Source organism: Zootoca vivipara, chromosome 7 (assembly GCF_963506605.1).
Source record: "Zootoca vivipara chromosome 7, rZooViv1.1, whole genome shotgun sequence".
NCBI lineage: Eukaryota > Metazoa > Chordata > Lepidosauria > Squamata > Lacertidae > Zootoca > Zootoca vivipara.
This window is the reverse complement of record NC_083282.1, coordinates 23,266,148-23,281,718: the sequence shown is the minus strand read 5'-3', so window position 1 is coordinate 23,281,718 and position 15,571 is coordinate 23,266,148. Positions and strand designations below refer to the sequence as shown.

General features: G+C 45.2%; 1 protein-coding gene across 2 annotated transcripts in view; it reads right to left on the bottom strand.

The window, feature by feature from the left end:
* The window catches only part of AGL (amylo-alpha-1, 6-glucosidase, 4-alpha-glucanotransferase), a 45,557-nt gene that overhangs the window by 4,260 nt on the left and 25,726 nt on the right, over positions 1–15,571 (bottom strand). For both annotated transcript variants that reach the window (XM_035121879.2, XM_035121878.2), the window contains exons 18-33: positions 15,055–15,179; positions 14,842–14,954; positions 13,736–13,870; positions 13,212–13,342; positions 10,021–10,157; positions 9,763–9,896; positions 8,489–8,664; positions 7,716–7,818; positions 7,061–7,286; positions 6,183–6,294; positions 5,728–5,863; positions 4,628–4,740; positions 3,557–3,768; positions 2,539–2,636; positions 1,785–1,872; positions 1,542–1,675 (exon numbers count right to left, since the gene is read on the bottom strand). In XM_035121879.2, coding sequence (XP_034977770.2) covers positions 1,542–1,675; positions 1,785–1,872; positions 2,539–2,636; positions 3,557–3,768; positions 4,628–4,740; positions 5,728–5,863; positions 6,183–6,294; positions 7,061–7,286; positions 7,716–7,818; positions 8,489–8,664; positions 9,763–9,896; positions 10,021–10,157; positions 13,212–13,342; positions 13,736–13,870; positions 14,842–14,954; positions 15,055–15,179 — 2,173 coding nt within the window. The remainder of the gene's footprint in view (positions 1–1,541; positions 1,676–1,784; positions 1,873–2,538; positions 2,637–3,556; positions 3,769–4,627; positions 4,741–5,727; positions 5,864–6,182; positions 6,295–7,060; positions 7,287–7,715; positions 7,819–8,488; positions 8,665–9,762; positions 9,897–10,020; positions 10,158–13,211; positions 13,343–13,735; positions 13,871–14,841; positions 14,955–15,054; positions 15,180–15,571) is intronic.

Sequence of the window (15,571 nt, the reverse complement as noted above, 5' to 3'; positions counted from 1 at the left end):
AGATTCACAAAATGTTTAGGGGTATGCGTACCCCTGCGTCCCCCCAGAAAAAAAGGACTGCCTTTTGAAATGAGTTCTTCCTCAGGGGCACTCTTAAAACTAGCAATTTCACCCCTAGCCTCTTACATGCAAACATAATTTTATCTGTATGCCACCTTTCCATAGTTCAAACCATGCTCAAGGCAGCACACAACATGAAAAAACTCATATAATTACAAATATAACAAAAGTAGTCATAAGCAATAAATAAAACATCCAAAGTACACAATCAAATTGAACGATGTCCACATAAATCAAAGTAAGATCTAAAACAGAATCACGCTGCTGCAAAATAATAGTCGAGGACTGAAATTGCTCTACTCTGTTAATGACAAAACAATGCTATCAATAATACTCAATCACTGGACACAGAGATAAAATTATTAAGATGACTTTGTGTATACATTCCACTGTTGCCCAATTTCCCTTTTACTGGGGCTTGCATTTACATTCATTGCCTTGGTACTTCAGTGAAATAGCCTAAGTTATTCAGTACACAAAGACCAAGCAAAACGAACCAGCAGGATCTAGGTAGAGGCAGAGGTGTGGGTTTCCAAAAAACATAAACCTTGGCCCAGAGAACAGTGTGTGCATAGTTACTGCAGTGACATTCTACACAACTAAGACTGGGGAAGGAAAACATTAGTGTCTCATGGTGCCCATCAGATAAGAGGGGTGGGGGTGGGGGGGTTGGCCACTACCAAGAACACTGAGATCATGATGGATTCCTGCATGCGACCAAAAACTTTTCGGAAGACGGAGCACCCAAACTAAGTCCTACCCCCTTCCTTGCATTTTCCCCTCTTTCCCCAACCAAGAACTAGCTTCCCAACCTTTTGCAAGGATAATCTGTTATTGCAGATTCCCAGGCAACCATGATAAGCAAGCAAAGTACTTCCCTGATGTGGGCGTTTTATTCTCCACCCCCATCCCGACACACAGAAAGGTATTTACATGTTTCATATGCAATGATTCACAAGTGATTTCCTACTTCTGCATACAGGTTACTGCTGATGGGACTAGGCCAGTAGGTATCTCCAATTTAAAAAGGCTTTAGGGTCGAGGCATAAAAGTATCACAACAAATTAATAAGGGCTCGTGATACACATGCGGTCTCACTCTTGTCTAAAATGTACAGCTCAGTGTTTTCCAAACTTGGCATGGGGTCTCTCTAGCTGCTTCTGGACTACAATTCCCATCATTCCTGACCACTGGCCCTGCTATCCAGGGATGATGGGAGTTGTAGTCCAAAAACAGCTGGATACCCAAGTTTGGGAAACACTGGTACTAGCTAAAAGCCCTGGTTCCATTTTATAGGTCTCATAAAAATAGCCATAACATCCCCCGTAATTCTTCTGCAAATAATTTTCTTCCCCCCCTTCCCCCCCCTTCAGTGTGTATGTAAGTATTCAAGACAAGAGACCCATATTATTTTGGAAGAAATATCAAAACAAATGGGTGTCCAACAGCGATACTTCCAAGTTGCTTAAATGAAAAGCTACCTCTCAAGATGGACGTAATGGCGAGAAAGAACATTCTTAACCAAATAGACAGTCTTCGCATAGATCTCTGGACCAATTAACTTGGAGAAGTACAACTTGGCACGAAGAAAATATCCAATTGGCCACAGCCATTCCTTAAAATAAAAAATAAAAAAGACAAGAGAAGCAGAATTAAGGACACACGTTTTTGGCAATGAAAAATCAAAATCTGTTGGGGAAAAAGTGCCGAAGCACAAAACTTACAGGTCCTTGATGATAATTAAATCCTCTTGCCACATTGTAGTTATCATTGTCTAAGGCATTGTCGTAGACACCACAGTAAACCATATCACTGTAGACAAAAAAAAAATCACAAAGGGCAAATAAGTACATTTATAGAAAGCAGCATGAAAAGATAGAGAACTGTTTAGGGAGAATAGATCTCAATTCAAAAGAATTCTAATCAAAACTTTTCCAACATCTCCTCCCCCATCCAAAACACCCCCTGCTATTTGTAAGCAACATTACACAGATCAATTCTGCATGTATATTTTCAGAGGTGGCAACAAGTTGCATAATTCCCTCTTCAGGGAAGCTTGGTCTCCCAAACTGCTTTTAAAATGGCATGGTTGTTAGTTTATTTTTTCTTCCAAAAGATATATTTTCACACCGATGGGGACACAAACTTATTTAAGCCATGGAGCATGGCACCATTTTAGTTACATGCTCAAAGTTAACCCCCCCCCACCCGGCAAATGTATTCAAAATGTGGTTGCATTAAAGCACGGGGGAAATCATATTAGCTGGATTGAGATGGGAATATCTGAAAGATAGATGCTACCCACTGTGAGGTTTTGAACAAAGTTTCTCTGTCAAGGAATCTTATATTTGATGGAACAGAACTCCAGGTTTCTGTTAATGAAGAAGCCTTTGTGACAGAGACTTCTGTGTCTACGCCTTGTACAGAATTTAGCTTCTAATTCTGAGCAAGATCTAATCAGCCTTCTATCACACTTACTCTGGGTCCAAAGTTTTCATGCCAAGGGGGCCTAGTAGCTTCTCCTCTACCATTTCAAGTGCTTTCCATGCTCGCTCAGGAGAGAACAATTCAGGTGCCTTGGCAAAAAAACAAAGGGGGAAGAAAACCACTTTTAAAACTAACAGCAAAACCCTGGAAAATTAAAGGAACAAGTTATGTGGTTTTTGCACATAATTTACCCCCCCTCCCCCGTATATCTACAATGCAACTTAAAATCTCAATGTAAAATCAGTGTTTAAATAGCCTAATTTTTAACAGAGCACAATTCGCAAATATTCCAAGTTGCTAGTGTTGTTCTTTCCTCTTGACTCCCCAGAGCCAGGGAAGGAAGCTGAGCCCAGAGGCTTTGGATCCCAGTTGATGTGAGAACCACCAGCGTTCCAGAGACTGGTGGGAATATTTCAAAGCACCTCATCAATAGGGAACTGAACATCACAGGTTAGCACAGTGGCGGAGCTTCATGCTCTGGCACCGGGGGCGGGGCGCGCGTTCCAGGGCCGTGGCACGCCTCCCGGAGGGGCGTAACACACGTTCCGGGGGTGGGGCACGCCTCCCGGAGGGGTGTGACACACCTTCCGGGGGTGAGGCGGGCGCCTGCAATGGCGCCCCTTGGAGCCCGCCGCTACCGCCCCTATCTTCCTACGCCCCTGGGCTAGCAGCTGTTCTCTGCGGGCTTTGTGAGCACTTCTGATTGTTCTGAGTCTAGACCTCATTGCTGAGTCTAGACCTCATTGAAGGATGGACGATCTTGGAAGTCAAATTTTTTTATGATGTGGCATAATGTTCGGTTTAATTGATATGCTTATTGTATAATTTGAAATAATTGATGTGATAATTGGTTTGTAATTGGAAAATTTAATATATATTTTTTATATAAAAAAGAAGGATGGACGAATCTGAGAACTTTGCCTTCTCCTCATTCCTCATTTTTCCAATCTTAAATTCACAGTTGATCACAGTTGAGGCAATTTGAAAAGTATGTTTACGCAATACATACCACAACCATTGCTATAGGGAAATTTGGCCTAAGTTGATAATCACACCAAGGACTCGATGCTCCATAGCTGTCCTTATATATGCCACGCTTGTGAACCAGAGTTGGGTGTTTCTCGTTGGGATCTGCTGGATTCTCAGAGACAAAGAACAGCTTTTCAAAGTGTGCCAGGATTTTTCTGTTCCACTGATCATACGTTATGGTCTCTTCTTTCCCTGTAAAACAATATAATGTGAAAGATTGGTTGTGATAATGCTTCAGTCCCAACAGAAAAAATATACAAAGAACTGTGTTGGTTTATGTCAGAGGTTCTTGCGGCTACTCTTGAGTAATGAAGCTCCACACCTCCTTGCCTTTAATATGTTTTTATTGTGCATATTATTTACAGTGCAAAGAGTCTGGAAAACATGTCTGCTTAGTCTGAGTCAGAACCTTGCAATGGCTTCTTTCTGTTTCGTGCCCAACACAACAGCTTGGGAACCCCAAAGCACCTCCCTCTCGCCCTACGGGGTGCTGTGCGCCTCAATTCAGGCGTTGGGGGGAAGGGACGTCCTTCTGACTGCTCTCCAGTGGCCACTCCCGTCATTTCCTTCCCAGCTGCTTTCTTCTCTACCCGGTGTTGAGGCTCTTGCATGCTGTCAGAGCCTCTCCCCTCCCTCTCTACTTCCTGATTCCTGTAATCCGATCCGCTACTGGACTTGTTGCTCTGCGAAGAGCTCGACCTGATGAGGGGTGTGTGTGTTCCCTATAAGCCCTCCCCCTTACAGTTTAATTTTTAGCGCTGGTTTAATTTCAAAGACAAACATGAACCTGAAATATACTCTATATAAGTACTATGGCTTGGTGTTCAGTGGTAGTCAACAAGATTCCTCAAGCTTGAAAACCACTGTCAAAAATATTGCTTCCTACTCAGAACATTATCCTTGGGTGCAGCACAGTTAATAATAATTATGATTTTAAAGTAAAAATACTGACTGACCTTGCAGAGTTGTTGTAAATACAACCAAATAATGCATGTGAAGTGGTTTAAATTTTCTCCGTTCCCATCGTACATTGCAGATGGAGACTACTTACCATGTCTTTTGACAGTAACTCCAGAATAAGGAAATATATTTTTCTTGGACAACTCCAGTAACCAGTGAACTGTTGATTTGCATAAACCAACTATCTCCACAGCAGAACCATCTCTAAAAGGAAGAGAGATATAGGCTTCAAGATTTACAAAGCAAGATTATAAATGACACTGCCCAAGGATTCCTTCTATCAGTATGTATTGTGAGTCTAAACCAAGACTAAACTCTAACTCTAACCAAGTCTGAACTCAGATCACTCCAAGAACCACTTTTGTAGGTTTTAATTGGGGCTGCATCGAGTGTTTTTGTTACCATTTTAACCTGGCATCTCTTTCCCTTCATTCCCCCAAGGTATGCACTCTTCCCCACAGAGCTTGCTACTCTTTCTTTGTGCCTCTAAACTTCTGTATCCATGTCCTCCCAGTGATCCCCCTTTCTTCTACCTCCCATTTTTGCTTTTTGTCTCCCCAGCCTCATTTCCAACTCACTGAACTGCCCAACAGCAGCACACAAGACCTTCGCCCTCCCAGCAATTTGTATCAGTGGATGAGCTGCACAGCATGGCTGGCTGCAAAGGGCTAGGACAGGGTTTCCCAAACTCGGGTCTCCAGCTGCTTTCAGACTACAACTCCCATCAGCCCCAGCTAGCAAGAGCAGTGGTCAGGGGATGATGGGAATTGTACTCCGGAAACAAACTTGGGAGACTCAAGTTTGGGAAACACTGGACTAAGAAAAGTGGGAACTGATTTCAACACACAAATCCAGGAGAAAAAGAGCAGCAATGAAGCAGGAATCCAGAAGCAGGACAAATCCTGCACTCAAAGTTCTGCGTGCATAAGCCCTTACAGAAGCTGTGGATGAATGACTAGCTAAATTGTATATAGTGTGACTGAGCAAAACGGGCACTTTACACATTTTGATTTCAGCTAATAGGGTCTGAAAATACAGTTTTGAAAATCTGTACATCATTTCTTCATAACTTTGCAGGTCCAGAGAAATATTGTTTGCCACACTTTTATTGAGGATTTAAAAACAACCACCATGTACTTATGCCATACCAATTAAGATGTCAAAAACGCTGTAAAAATCTTTATACTGTACCTCGGAGTGGCTGGAATTCCTTTGTTGCGAGCTCTGTCACTCTCTCCCATCTTATCCATCCATGTGCCACAATTAAAACGGTTCCCTCCATAGACAAAGCCAGTTTCCATGTCCACGCCAGCAGTCACATTAAAACCTACCAACCGTGAAAACCAGATGTTTTGCAAAGACCCACAGAGAGAAAGAGACAGGAATCTTACACAGGACCCGAGAAGCCCCCCAGCCAAAACTAAATAAGATTTCTAGTGCAGTACGGTTAACATTTAACGAAATAATCTCTTTCCAGAACAGGAGAGACCTTAAAGATACATTTAAACATTTATGTGCCTGTAATGTGTGTGGACAGATCGTCTAAGCAAATACAATACACTTCGAAAGTAACATTTAAGGTGGTTTAAAAAGGAAGAATTTTATTTTTACTGGTGCAGAAAATAAACTGATGGATCAGAGTCTACCTTCATCTCTCATATTCCGATCTATCTGCGGACCAGCATTCCTTTCGCGAAACTGTATGCCTTGCATGTGTCTCTGCATGGCTTCTTGTATCACTTCATACAGTGGCTGGTCCTGAATTTGGGTGGGTTCAAATATACAAGAAAAAAAAAATGGGAACAGCAAAAAAAAAAAGTTAAGCCAGACACTTAGGACTCAGCTACATTAGTCAAAAAACAAGTGTTCTGAATGCGTTATAAACATGCAACACCAGATAGTGCTGGAGAGCAAAAATTAAACAAAAAATATTTGCCATTTTCCATAGCGTTTTTTCTTTCGTTTTAACAATTTGATTTCTGTGTGTGTAGATCCACCCTTAAAAAAACAGAATGAAGCCACAGTACTTTATGGTACTTAAGAGATTTATTTGGCATTTTGTCCTCTGAAACAACACAACAGAAGTACCAAAGTTGTGTTACGCAATCGCAAAATTATATTTTTAAAAAACGTTTTATGTCTTAACTATGGAGAGTCACAGTACAGTTAAAATTAGTTTACGTAAGAGCAACTCTGCTGGATCAGATGAAAGGCTCATTTTAGTCCAGCATCTTGTTTTCACTGTGGCCAACCAGATGACTATGGACAACTGGGTGATTATATGGAGGCTACAAGAAACAGCACCCTCCCACACTTGTGATTTCCAGCAACTGGGATCCAGACACATCCTGCCTCCAACAGTAGAGGCAGAACAGTCCTTGGCAGATCAGTCTGAGGCCATAATTTGCCACGAGCGAGGAAGAGGTACAGGACGGTAAGATTTGTCCCCAGAGCTAGCACGCCCGTGACGCATGCATGCAAGCAAGCAGGCGAGTCAAGCGAGAAGTTGCAAATTATAGATTACCTTTTGACCCGGTGGCAGAGGAGGCGAGTCATCTGTAGGATACATTCTGGATACAGGACACTTGAGAAAGTCAGTGCCGTCTGGAGCGAACATACAGTAGTCTTGTATGCACTGTAGCCACCACCAGACAGCATCACGGCAATTGAATCTAGCATGAGTGCCCTGGCCAAGCAAGTTGGGAATGAGTCCATGTCTCAGTGTACCAGCAAACGCTAAAATTATGTTCCTGAAATTGGGGGAGGGAGGGAAAAGAAAAGGACATGTTTCCAAATTCACATTTACATGCAACCTAGAGGTTCCAGAAAACTGGATAAATAGTGCAAACAGTGACTAGAATAACGGAGATAATTGGAACACAAGGCACAAAATTACTTTTGAGAGCAGCTGTGAGCTCTTTACAACAATATAGATCCCGTTATTTAACAGTCCTTGGATACTGATACATACACAATGTTCCCCTGTTCTTTAATCTTACATTATGTGTGTTTATATTTTCTTCAGTTAGGAAAATGTTAAGAGCCACAGCACCAGAACATAACTGATTCCCGAGAGTGAATAAAATAAAAATAAAAAAAGAGTTCTTGGCTACGCTGGAGTAACCTTATACCAACAGCTACGTCAGCTAGTCACTCCTGACATGTGAACCTGATCTCACCTTGCTTCCAAGTAACGTCCTGTAACCAACAGCAGACCTCGCAATGCAATGAATGTGTCTCTTCCCCAGCAGCGGAAAATGCCAGATGAAAAATGAGGTAAGCCTAAAACAGTAAATATACATATAAGAACTTAATGGTCCTCCAAAATTGTTCTCATTTTTGTTTTTAGTCGATCCGCCCCCAGCTCCCCCGCTGTAACTTACATAAATCTGTATTGCAATGCACACACACCGTTGTTCCACCATTAATCAATCAACAAAAATAAAAGCATGCACTATCCCTTGTTGCTCCTAGGGTTGGCAGTGTTTCTGAAGCTTAGGTCCCCGGCTGTTGTTGCACTACAACTCCCATCATCCCTAGCTAGCAGGACCAGTGGTCAAGGGATGATGGGAGTTGTAGTCCAACAACAGCCGGGGACCCAAGCTCCAGAAATACTGTGTTAGTGTATCAACTGAAATGGACCTCTAAGACTAGCTAGTCTTGGCTAGTTAACAGTGCTTGTCTACTTGTTCAGGGCCTCCAGGTACTACCCACTTGTTCTGTGTGGGAGACAGGTAAAGTACAGGCACACACTGGGGAATGAACCCAGCATTTGTTACTAGGTCCACACAACCTTTCCCATCGATATAGTTTTTAGCAAGGCTGCTCATCTTTGCTCCGCGTTGTCTCCCGGGCTTCCTAAACTTCTGCAGAGCACCAGCGCACCCAATTCGGTGACCTGGAACGGTTTCGAAACATTCAAATTCAAAATGTTCTTTCTTTCTTTACTTACCAGCTGCTAAAGTAACACAGCTCTGTTCTCTCTCTTTTGTAATGTCGTTCAGCCTATAAGGAACATCCTGGATGGCAGGAGACAGAGGGGGCAAGGACGGATACTTCCCTATTCCACACATCTGGACTGAACCCAAGGAAAGATGTTTAACAAATGTCGATCCATTCTGAACAAATCTGCAAGGAAAGCAAAACTATTCATTTCTCAAGCCTACAAACACTCCCCCTCTTTTCGGTCTTCCAAGATCAATGCAACCAGCAGGGCTGATTTCAAACACAGGTGTTGTTGAGATCTATGGAACGTTCCGGATCCTCTGTGGCTTTAAGGTATTTGAAAAATTCAGAGTATGAGGTAAGGTATATGGACAATACTACAACTCATACATTGTTCTCTTGTACCGCCCTTCATTTTTATTTTGTCAAAACTGACATGATACAAAAACAGCTAACCCCATTTCAGTTGCATTTCATGAAATGAGCATAAATGCCCTTATTCAACACAGAGCTGCTTGGATCTGCACCAGAATGGAGGACTGGGGTTTTCTTTTTTGATCTAGCAAGTATCTGCCAACCACCCAAATCTGCCAGTGATTCTACCGGGCATGATCTCAGGGACGCAGAAGGCTTCACCAATGCCCAGTCCTCGTGTACTGATGTGGACAATTGAATACCGTATGTGACATGTATGTGACATGCACTGGAAGGACAGATCGTGAAGCTGAGGCTCCAATACTTTGGCCACCTCACGAGAAGAGAAGAATCCTTGGAAAAGACCTGCTATGGTCCATGGGGTCACAAAGAGTCAGACACGACTAAACGACTAAACAACAACAACATGTGACATGCTGCTACACTATCCAAGCAGGGATGCGAAAACTGTGGCTTTCTAGAAGTTGCTGGACTACAACTCCCAGCATCCCTGATCATTGGCTATCCTGGCTGGTGCTGCTTTGAATCAGATTCCAAGAATGACCGGGGGGGGGGGCACACATTTCACGCCCTTGGCTGAGTCACCGAGCGAAAAGCAATGAGACATTATGTGAGGGACAGAAGCATGTGAAATAGCCTATTAGCCGTTTTGCTTTCATCAATATGGAAAGGCTGGCGGAGGAAACTTTTTCTGACTTTGGTCAGGATTGCTATGGCTTGGTCATAGTACACTGCCTTCATTTCTTCAGGAGAACAGATGAAATGTTCAGAAATGTATACAATTGTGTTTGCGTGAAACAAGGCATCCGTACCACTTTTTTTTTTTTTTGGTATGGACAAACATACCTAGACATCTGTTTCCAAACCAAGTCAAGCAGCGACGTGTATGCACCAACTAATATGGCATCGAAGTAGCATGGAATGAGATAACGAGGAACCCTCTTCAGGTAGACAAACATTGCTTTCAGCCACTTGCCAACCTATTGTTATTTCAAGGGAAACAAATTGTTGCACTGAATTAAAACAAATTATGGAAAATGACCATGCAACATATAAATGCCTATCTGAAAGGGAAATTTCCTCTCTTTGTGTTGCTTGACTTACTTCCGAGCAGGCGCCAGAACGGGCAATTAGCCGATCGCTCACGTAATCAATCATCCAGTCCCCAGCTCTCAAGTTACCACAGAAAGGATGGCCCAAATCATTCTTTGGTCGTATGTCTCCCATCACGGACATTATTCCTGAAAGACCATAGAAACATGGTTCTGTATTACAGGTCATGAAACTATCACGAAAAGTAGGTTGAGAGTCTAAGGAGGAGGCAACGGCTGCAAAATAATATTCTGAAAATGCCAGACACCCAAATCAAGGTGAGTTTAATTCTGCAGATAAACCCGAGTGCAGACTGATTGCTTTTTAAAAACTTTTGTCCTTGGTTCTAATGCCAATTCCAGTCTTGTGCCATGTGAGATATTGCCCAACTGTTCACCCTAGGCGAGTAAGTTTAACAAAACCATAAAGTGGGCCACCAACTTGCATATTCTTTAGTAAGGTCCTATCTTGAGGCTCAGCTTTGAAAGCGTTCTTTGATATGAGTCTGCTTTCATGCATAATAAGCAGAAGCCAAACCATGGTTTGGCATTATGTACAAAGATGCAAGGTTACAAACCCTAGTTTGTAAGGAGCTACTAAACAAGGATAACAAATTATCATTTGAAGCTGAGTTTGCAAACCACAGTTTGTGCTACTTGTGGCCTGCTTTATGTTTGGATTCATGAAGTGCAGTTAGAGCCATTGCTTCACCTCAAGTGGCTGCAGCATCGTAGAGAAGCAAGCGATTGTACGAAGTCAAGTACTGAACAGAAAGAAATTAAAGTGGACAAGTTGCTCAGAAGTACGGTCTGCTTGCTATATGCCTAGAACAAGCATCCCCAAACTTCGGCCCTCCAGATGTTTTGGACTACAAGTCCCATCATCCCTGACCACTGGTCCTCTTAGCTAGGGATCATGGGAGTTATAGGCCAAAACATCTGGAGGGCCGCAGTTTGGGGATGCCTGGCCTAGAAGCTCAAGTCATGGTGTGTGGGGTGCTTAACCAAGGTTAGCATAAACCAAGGTTTGGAGGGAAGTCGAAATTGAGTCTATTGAACTTACTGTCAACATTTCTCTGACCTTCTCTTTGTACTGCTTGCTAAAAGATATTTGCATTTCCCTGCCTTTTGAAACTTGGAATCTAGTGCTACCGTGTTTCCCCTTTTTTAAGACACCGTCTTATAACTTTTTTTCCTCAAAAAAACACACGGTGGCTTATTTTCAGGGGGTGTCTTTTTTTTTAAGTGCTGGTACAACTGGGTCCCACTGGCTCAGGACACTCGGTGCTCTCTTCCGCGCACATTATAAACACCACACTCTAGCCTACTGTGCTATCCAGGTTTTGCTGTCAACCAGGCTGGCAGCAGCTCTCCAGAATTTCAAACTTGGGGGTACCTGGGGGTTAAACCTGGGATCCTTCTGCTCCCCGGGCTCTCTCACGCCGGCCGAGGAATGAGGAGGGAGGCCGTGACCCGTCCCGCTCTGAGATGCTTGTGAGGGAAGCGCGAGGGGGACGAGGCTTGGGCCCATGCCCCTGGCGCGCGCGCGCGGCTGAATGACGAGCCGAAGCGGAACCTTTTCTCTGTGGGGGGGGGGAGACGCGCGCGCGCGCAAACACACACACACACACACTGAGAGAGAGACACGCACAGGGAGAGAAAGAAAGAGACGCGCGCACACACACACACACACACACAGAGACGCACGGGGGAGAGAGAGAAAGAGACGCGCGCACACACACATAGAGAGAGACGGACGCACGGGGGAGAGAAAGAAAGAGACGCGCACAAACACACACACAGAGAGAGACGGATGCACGGGGAGAGAAAGAAAGAGACGCGCACAAACACACACACAGAGAGAGACGGATGCACGGGGAGAGAAAGAAAGAGACGCGCACAAACACACACACAGAGAGAGACGGATGCACGGGGAGAGAAAGAAAGAGACGCGCACAAACACACACACACAGAGAGACGGACGCACGGGGGAGAGAAAGAAAGAGACGCGCACAAACACACACACAGAGAGAGACGGATGCACGGGGAGAGAAAGAAAGAGACGCGCACAAACACACACACAGAGAGAGACGGATGCACGGGGAGAGAAAGAAAGAGACGCGCACAAACACACACACAGAGAGAGACGGATGCACGGGGAGAGAAAGAAAGAGACGCGCACAAACACACACACAGAGAGACGCACGGGGGGGGAGAGAGAGAGACGCGCGCGCGCACACACACACACACACACACACAGAGACGGACGCACAGGGAGAGAAAGAAAGAGACACGCGCACACACAGAGAGCGTGCGGCTGCAGCACACACAGAGAGCGTGCGGCTGCAGCGCTCACGAAGCAGCGCTGCACTTAGGGGAAGATGGCCAGGGAGGGGGGCTGCGGGGTCAAGGCAATGCGTGAAAGGGAGGGATGGCGAGGAAGAAGTGGGGAGTGAAGTGATCGGGGCTTTAACATGCCCGCACGCGCAAAAGGGAGGCTCGGAATATGGAGATCGGTTCTGGCTGCTTCTCTTAAAGTGCCGCAAGTAACGAGCCTCTCTCTCTTTCCTCCTGCCGCTCGTGCCCTTGGTGCTTCGTGCGGCGCTGCTTCACGCTTTGTCAGCGCTGCAGCCACCACCGCTTCTGGGCACCCACCCGACCCCGCAGGCTTCCTCCTCCTGCCGCGGCCGGCATTGCAGGAGCTGGGTCCTGCTGGCTGGTGCTCCGTGCGGCACTGCTGCACGCTTTATTGGCACTAAAGCAGCCACCGCCGCTTCCGGGCACTGACCCGACCCGGCAGGCTTCCTCCTCCTGTCGCGGCCGGCATGCTGGGTCCTGCTAGCTGGTGCGGAAGTATGGCTTATTTTCGGGGTATGTCTTATAGCTCTCAAATGGTTAAAAACCCTGCCATGGCTTACTTTCTGACTACGTATTAAAAAAGGGGAAACACGGTAATGCTCAGAATGCAGCATATGAAGACAACCAATGTCTGGCATGGCAAGCTAAACATGGTTGAGGGGCTATTAGCTACCAGGTCTTGAGGAACATCCTATTTTGCTGTCTGCTTGGAATTGCTAAAGACAAACAAACCCTCAGCTCAAAGTACACGGCTGGCCTGCATTTGATTTTCAGAGAGTAGGCATACAGGTGGTTCAAGTTTGACTAATGTAGATAATAATACATTTGTCTCAAACCAATTTTTACCTTGAAGACCAGCATATTTAAGGGGTGTCCAGTCTGGTATGTTGTAACACCCTCCACCGTCCTCTTGCTCCTCAGCATCACACCGATATAATACATGATTTAGGTCAGCCAAGGTTAATTTCGATGCAATACTGTGAGGGAGACAGAGATACACTGACCGGGTTAAAAACAAAACAAAAAAACTTTTGTTAAAATTTCCGGTTTAGAATAATTTTTTTAAAAAATGAAAGGGTAGACGGCCTTAAGTGCAAGGCTGCAAAATCTCAGTGGGACCTACTTTTGAGTAGACATGCCTAGGATTGCATCTTAAGTCGCTTCTGTTTCGAAAGTAGCAAACCACTCACAACGAAAACAGACAACTTGCACACTACCGAAGAGGGTATAGCACAATACCGAATTGGGGTATTAAATCTTCAGGACTAATTTGGCTAACAGGTTGCTTCTGGAGAGGAGGCTGCGGAAGTGAATCTCTTACATCGCCTCTGCATTGTTCCCCATAGGTTTCAATGGAATGGCGAACTTACGTTGAGAAGGGCGTCTTGAGTATCGGCTCCGAACAATCATCGGGAAGACTTCCAGATTTAAAGTGAGGGCTGAACTGAACCAGGTGGTTACGCAGGACTCCAACAGCCTCTTGTGCTTTCGGGTCAAGGCTTACTCTGCAAAGATTGGCACGAGACCAAAACAAAATGTCAATGGGGGGGGGGAAGAGAAGAAGGGTGAAATCCTAACCTGGTTGCTTGCTGCCTGCTGGGGCTTAATGAAGTTTCAAGGTCACCATCCCATCTGCAGCCTTGCCGGGCAAGCCGGCCAAGGGAGGTGGATGGGAAGGCGGGCTAATGTAGAGCTAGCAGAATGATTGGGGCTGAATTGGACACAATTACCATATTTTTCCATGTATAAGACGCTCCCATGTTCCTATTTTTTTAAACCCCAAATTAAGAAATCAAGTTGTTTAGCTTTTTTGGGGTGGGGTGGGGGAGGTCACTTCTGCCAATCGCTCACCTGCCTGCTAGCCACTGCCTATCGCTTGCCACAGCCACTGCCGATCACACACCTTGCCGCAGCCGCCAATTGTCTGCCTGCTCGCTGCCACCAACATCCCACCCGCCCGCTTGCTGCTGCCACCAACAGCCCACCCACCCACTTGCCACAGCCGCCAATTGCCTGCCCAATTGCCACAGCCAATCGCCAGCAGGCCTTGCCATAGCCACCAATCACTTGCCCAATCGCCGCTGCCAATCTCCTGCTTGCTGCTGCCATTAATCACATCCCACCCCCACCCCCGCATTCACTATCCGTGTATAAGACGACACCCAATTTCTGCCTAATTTTTTTTTATAGCAAAAAGCATCGTCTTATACCCGGAAAAATACGGTACTTAAAATGGTGCCCAGTGGAGCCAGCTTAGCCCCTTCCCCTCTGCCAGAATATGCAGTTCGGAGGCTTGCTGCCGGCTGCCCCACTTTGGAAGGCAGAGAGGGAAGCTCTGTGCTGGCAGGGCTACGTGGAGGGACATCTCTATTCAATCTAAACCACCCGCAGCCCAGCACCAAGTGGCTTTGGATTGCTCTACTAATCATCGCTCTCCCTGCCATTTTCTACACCAACCAAAGTAATGACGTTTTACCTAAATATGATCACACTTCCTGGTGTCAGCTTTTCAAATTCTATCTCTTGGACGAATTCATTAGGGCCTTTCGTAGCGATTGAAGCTTGCTTTATTATTTTACTTTCCTTGAGCTGCCAAGAGAAGGAAATCAGACGAATTCAGTAAATCACTTTAATCTCAGGAGTCATTTTTTTAGGCTAATCAAACGAGAGGAGGAGACACAGCTTTTACCTGGATGTGTTCCCGGAGTTCAACTGTATAACCAGGCAATCCATTGATCGAGTGCTCGTCTTTTTTATAAGGGGCAGCACTTCTTTCGATGGTCCTCGCCTCGAGAACCACCTCTTCAATTTTGCCTGTGGAAGGGGGGGGGGGACGACCCCAGACAACTCTCAATACCACGACTAGCAATTTTTATTTTTATTTAGTAAGTAGGAACATAGGAAGCTACCTTATACAGAGTCAGACCACTGGGTCCATTTAGCTCAGGGTTTCCCCAACTTGGGTCTCCAGCTGTTTATGGACTACAACTTCCATCATCCATAGCTAAGCAGGACCAGTGGTCACGGATGATGATAACTGAGATCATGTCACCCAGCTATCAGCATTGGGGGTTCAGTGATGCTCATGATTCAGTCCTGCCCCTAAGTCAACACTTTTTGGCTTCTGTTGAAATCCTACACCGACTTACCTGGGAATAAGGCCCATTCAGTTCAATAGTGCATAGCTATTGAGCAGGCATACTTGG